The sequence below is a fragment of the Citrus clementina genome, unplaced genomic scaffold (genome assembly GCF_000493195.1).
Source record: "Citrus clementina cultivar Clemenules unplaced genomic scaffold, Citrus_clementina_v1.0 scaffold_3, whole genome shotgun sequence".
NCBI lineage: Eukaryota > Viridiplantae > Streptophyta > Magnoliopsida > Sapindales > Rutaceae > Citrus > Citrus x clementina.
The window spans coordinates 49,407,249-49,411,547 of record NW_006262339.1 but is presented as its reverse complement, the minus strand read 5'-3'; the positions used below and the strand labels follow the sequence as shown (position 1 = coordinate 49,411,547).

The 4,299-nt window shown below is 38.1% G+C and overlaps 1 protein-coding gene across 1 annotated transcript; it reads right to left on the bottom strand.

Moving 5' to 3' along the window:
- Window positions 1-1,151: 1,151 nt before the first annotated feature.
- On the bottom strand, window positions 1,152-3,415 carry LOC18046601. Its single transcript, XM_006445106.2, has 2 exons — window positions 2,441-3,415; window positions 1,152-1,861 (listed from the first exon to the last, which is right to left on the bottom strand). The coding sequence occupies exons 1-2, from the start codon at window positions 3,161-3,163 to the stop codon at window positions 1,295-1,297; spliced, it is 1,290 nt and encodes a 429-aa protein (XP_006445169.1). The 5' UTR covers window positions 3,164-3,415; the 3' UTR covers window positions 1,152-1,294.
- Between the last annotated feature and the right edge of the window lie 884 nt (window positions 3,416-4,299).

The window sequence follows — 4,299 nt, the reverse complement described above, 5'->3', positions numbered from 1 at the left end:
GGAAGGGAAACTTGGTGGTGTTGTAGATATCGAAATATTCTAATGAAGGAAAGGAAAATATCACGTCATTCAAAAAGCCTGTTTAAAATTCAGATTGGAGGGCCCATCGAGCCCTAAACATTTCGAATACTATATGCCATCTTTTTTTTAAAAAAAAAAAAAAAATTGCAATCATGCCACATGGAAAAGAAGACTACTTAGTTGTTTCTTAAAGCATTTCATATGTTAATTGGTCATGCAGATGCTTTTAATGATAATTTGAGACTGCCGCGGTGGGGCATGAGACGTTGGTGAAATATTGTTGTTGGCATCCGAACACTCTTTGTGTTATTTGCGCACGTTAAATCTCAAAATTTGACTTCACTTATTTATTCAATTTGCTATTTAAAGACGTGCATGCCAGCCAGCATGTGTCCAATTCCAACAAAAAGATTAATTAATTAATTTTTTTTTTTTTTAAAAAAAAGGGTCTAATATGGTGGTGACCATCTTGAATGCTTTAGTACCATAATTGTTTGTATAACTTGCCTCCAAAAGAGGGTCTCATGTCAAGTGTATCCGTTCTCGGCTCTTGTTTTAAGGCAGGACAAAATTGAAGATTAAAATGAAGCTTGTACTAAGCGGGAACTATGGACCGGATATTTCTTTACTTACATTGGGTTGGGGCACGAGAATAAAAGAGGCAGGCCCAAATATTATTTTATTATTTTTGGAGATGTGTGGAAATCCATTCGGTTTGAAGATGAAAGGCCTTCGGGCTTCGGTTGCTAAAATCCAGGTTGATTGTTGCTTTCATTTGAGCGCCACTTTGCTTCTAAGAGAGTTTGGGTTTTGTTGCTTATGGCTTCCGCAGAGACATATGATAAAGCTGGGGCATTCTTTTCGATCTTGGCAAATTCCCCAAGAGCTTGATTCTATTCTGGCGTTGAAAGTTGGATCAAAGCTTAATCCAGATGGCCTTTCTAAAGGTAACTCATAGTCGTGCTAGAGTTTGGGGGAGTTTTGGCGTGGCTTTGGGTCATGATTGGGCTTATTATACAGAGTTAATGACAGCCTTTTTGGGTATTGATTTTGGTTATGCTCAAGGTTGGCACAAACTTTGATCAGAATGTGGTGCATTACTTATTGTAAAATTCTTTCTTTCTAAAAGGAAATAATATATATCAAGCGAAAAAAATAATAAATGAATAGTTGTTTCATTTTGTTCTTGTACAAAACTACAACTGCAGCATCGATGTTCTAAGGGTAATTGACCTTTGGCACGAGTTGTGTGCCTCAGGACATGAATTAGAGTCTAGAGATCAAGCAGTAGGTCATCTAGCAAAAGATTCAACAAAGTGTTCTCGATTTGCATTGATACCTCTTCTTGCTCACCCTCAAATTTGTTCCAACTCTCTTTCCTATCCATATCTCGAATACAATCCCCAGCATCATCAATTAATAATGTCGTGGCACTGTCTTCCCCTTTAATCCACGCCTCCGCTTGCCTTACTATCTCATTAATTCTACCTTGGTTATTTCTCTTTGCAGACAATTCCTCTACCAAGAAATCCAACAATAGTTGTTCCGATACAATTCTACTGTCTTCACAATTCCACGTTGGACTTATTGTTGATTTTATTTTATTCAACAGCAGCTTTGCCTTTTCTTCAACTTCAATATTGATTTCTTCTTCTTCTTCTTCCTCCTCCTCCTCGGCAGAGCTATCATCTCCGTCATTCTCTTCCATTGACATCCATTTTTCTAGGTTTGCAAGACTTTGATCGAAAGACGAGACTGAATGATCTTCATCATCTTCTTGGAGCTCGAAATCCAGCACTGAAACTGGACTAAGTTGTTCTTTCTCCTCGCCATGCAACTCCTGTTAATTAATGTAATATAACATGCATCAGTCAAACTGATCACAACAATTAACATATACCCTATTGAATAAGACACATAATTAATCATATATATCTTGTGACAATATCATCTAATTAACTGTATTACAGTCTCAAGCTAGCTCAAGCGTGTGTAAAATTTAGAGCTACTAAAGAACCTTCTATGTATGCAAGTGTTAGTTGATTTAAAAATAAGCCAACCGTCTACATCTCTGAATTAAAAAAGTAAATTAAGGTAATATCATGTGTTAACTTAATCGTCATATAAAAATATCAATGATTTTAGTTTCCAAGTAGCTTCCCTTCCCTTTAATTTTGTTTCCCATGTGATTAATTAACTATATACATGCATGTGCAGTAGTTCTAATAAGACAAATTAAGCAGCTGCAATTAATCTTACGAGCTAACCGCGTTACCTTAGTCCTTACAGTCAGACAAAGTCAACCAAGTTAATCTGACTAGCCGACAAAATCATATACATAAACTAACCCACACGAGGATCCTCACCAGCAGACACAAGATATATTTTTTAGATTTGCAAACACTATATAATTGCTTACCTCGGGTCCCTCCGCTGACTCAATTGTCGCTTTCATCGAATCGCAATCGCTGCCGACACGCGGTGAATATTTTTCACCCACTTGGCCGCGGGCGTCGTTTTCCGCAGAGTTACCGGTCCAAGGCGGTAAATAATAATAGTCCGAGGTAAAATCACTTTCACACCAACTGGAACCGTTACTACTGCATGGAGACGGAGTGCTATTGGTGGTGGATCCGATTGTGGTTGTAGTGGTGGTGCATTGATGATCAGGAGAGGAAGCAAGATCGGATGGCTGCGGCTGGGGTTTATCGTCCATTGCCAAGTCGCGGAATGATTTCCACCGTATGATGTCTTTGACTCTGACTGTTATTTTGATATCAGTAATTATTTCTTTTCTGGTAGGAGTGCTCTTCTTTTTTGAGGAAAGCTTGCGTGAAAGGCTAATTCGTGGTAAAATTGAAGGGGGCTTAACCTTAACCACATTGTTGAGTTGGATGGTCTTGATGGTGCTGATAATGGCTAGGAAAGCTGAGATTGTTGTTGAGGCAGCTGCTCTTGATCGGCTTCTTAGTAATGATGCCTTATTACTGCTATTACTTGCAACATCGCTGACATCGTTTTGAATAAGGCTTCGTATGCTGCTGCGTCTCCTAGGAAATGATTCGAACCCACTTGAAGAACATGAATTAATGGAATCATTATCTATGAGAAAATCTTTAAGCATTCGGGGCCTACGCTCCATTGAAAATTGCTTTCTCGAAGATGACCTGATGATGGTTAATTAAGCAAAAGCAAAAGGATTTTGTGTAAGACTTCAGAGAGTGAAGTAGTAAGCAGTGAGAGGGTGGTTAAATCTCGAATATAAAGGAAGAATTGAAGAAGGACAATGAGAAAGAGAGAGGTAGCTTCTGGCAGTTCTAGGTTGAGATCTCCAGGTAAGAACTATATAAGAAACTTGTGCTTCTGCTAGTGAAGGATTAATAATATCTGTAACTATTTGGTTGTAGCTTTAAAATAATAATAATAATAAATAAAATGACAAAGCGAGTGTAGAAGCTGGGATGCTTCTATTTTTTGAATTTTCAAATAAGCAGACATATCAGTCACTCATACACACACACGCACATATAATATATGTGATCTTGTATTGATTATGATTTATGTGGCGTATTTTGGACTTGAAAGTATATTGTTTGAAAGAGATAGAGCAGACAGTAGACTACTAGTATACGTGGGTTGACTCGGTGTTAATCTTACATATGTAATCAAATCAAGCGGTGTGTGCTAGCTAGTGGTGTTGGTGAATTAACGAGTATTAATTTGGCCTCGTGGGTTTTGTTCCATGGAGCCAATATTGGAGCGTACACATAGATATATGCCAGAAGGAATGATCTCGTGATCTGTATATCTCACTCGTCATTCATCTATTTAATTTGCTCATAGAAGTAAACAGTATTGTAAATGTAAAGAACTTGAATCCTAATCCTAATCCTAATGAAGATGCCACTCAAGTTTCAATTTAATGTTGCCAAAAATTTTATGGTTATGCGCTCTGAGCATTCATTAATTAACTACCTGTATGTTATGACGACATTCGATGATTTTAACCGGAGAATGTTCGATCGGTGTCGTTTTCTTTCTCATCTTTAATTCTTCTTGTTCTGATGTTGATGTAGGCGTGCAAGGACACAAAGCACGCATGCCCTGAGTTGCTATTTCTGATAAGGCTTCTTCAGGAGGCCGGGCAAATAAAATATAAAGATTTGCCGACAGGTAATATTATTAATACGCGATTGTGGTTTGTGGCTGTGGCCACTAGTTCGGCGCCAGGTCAAGGAAGGTGTACACATGGCCATATGGTATTAGCCAACTGCACGG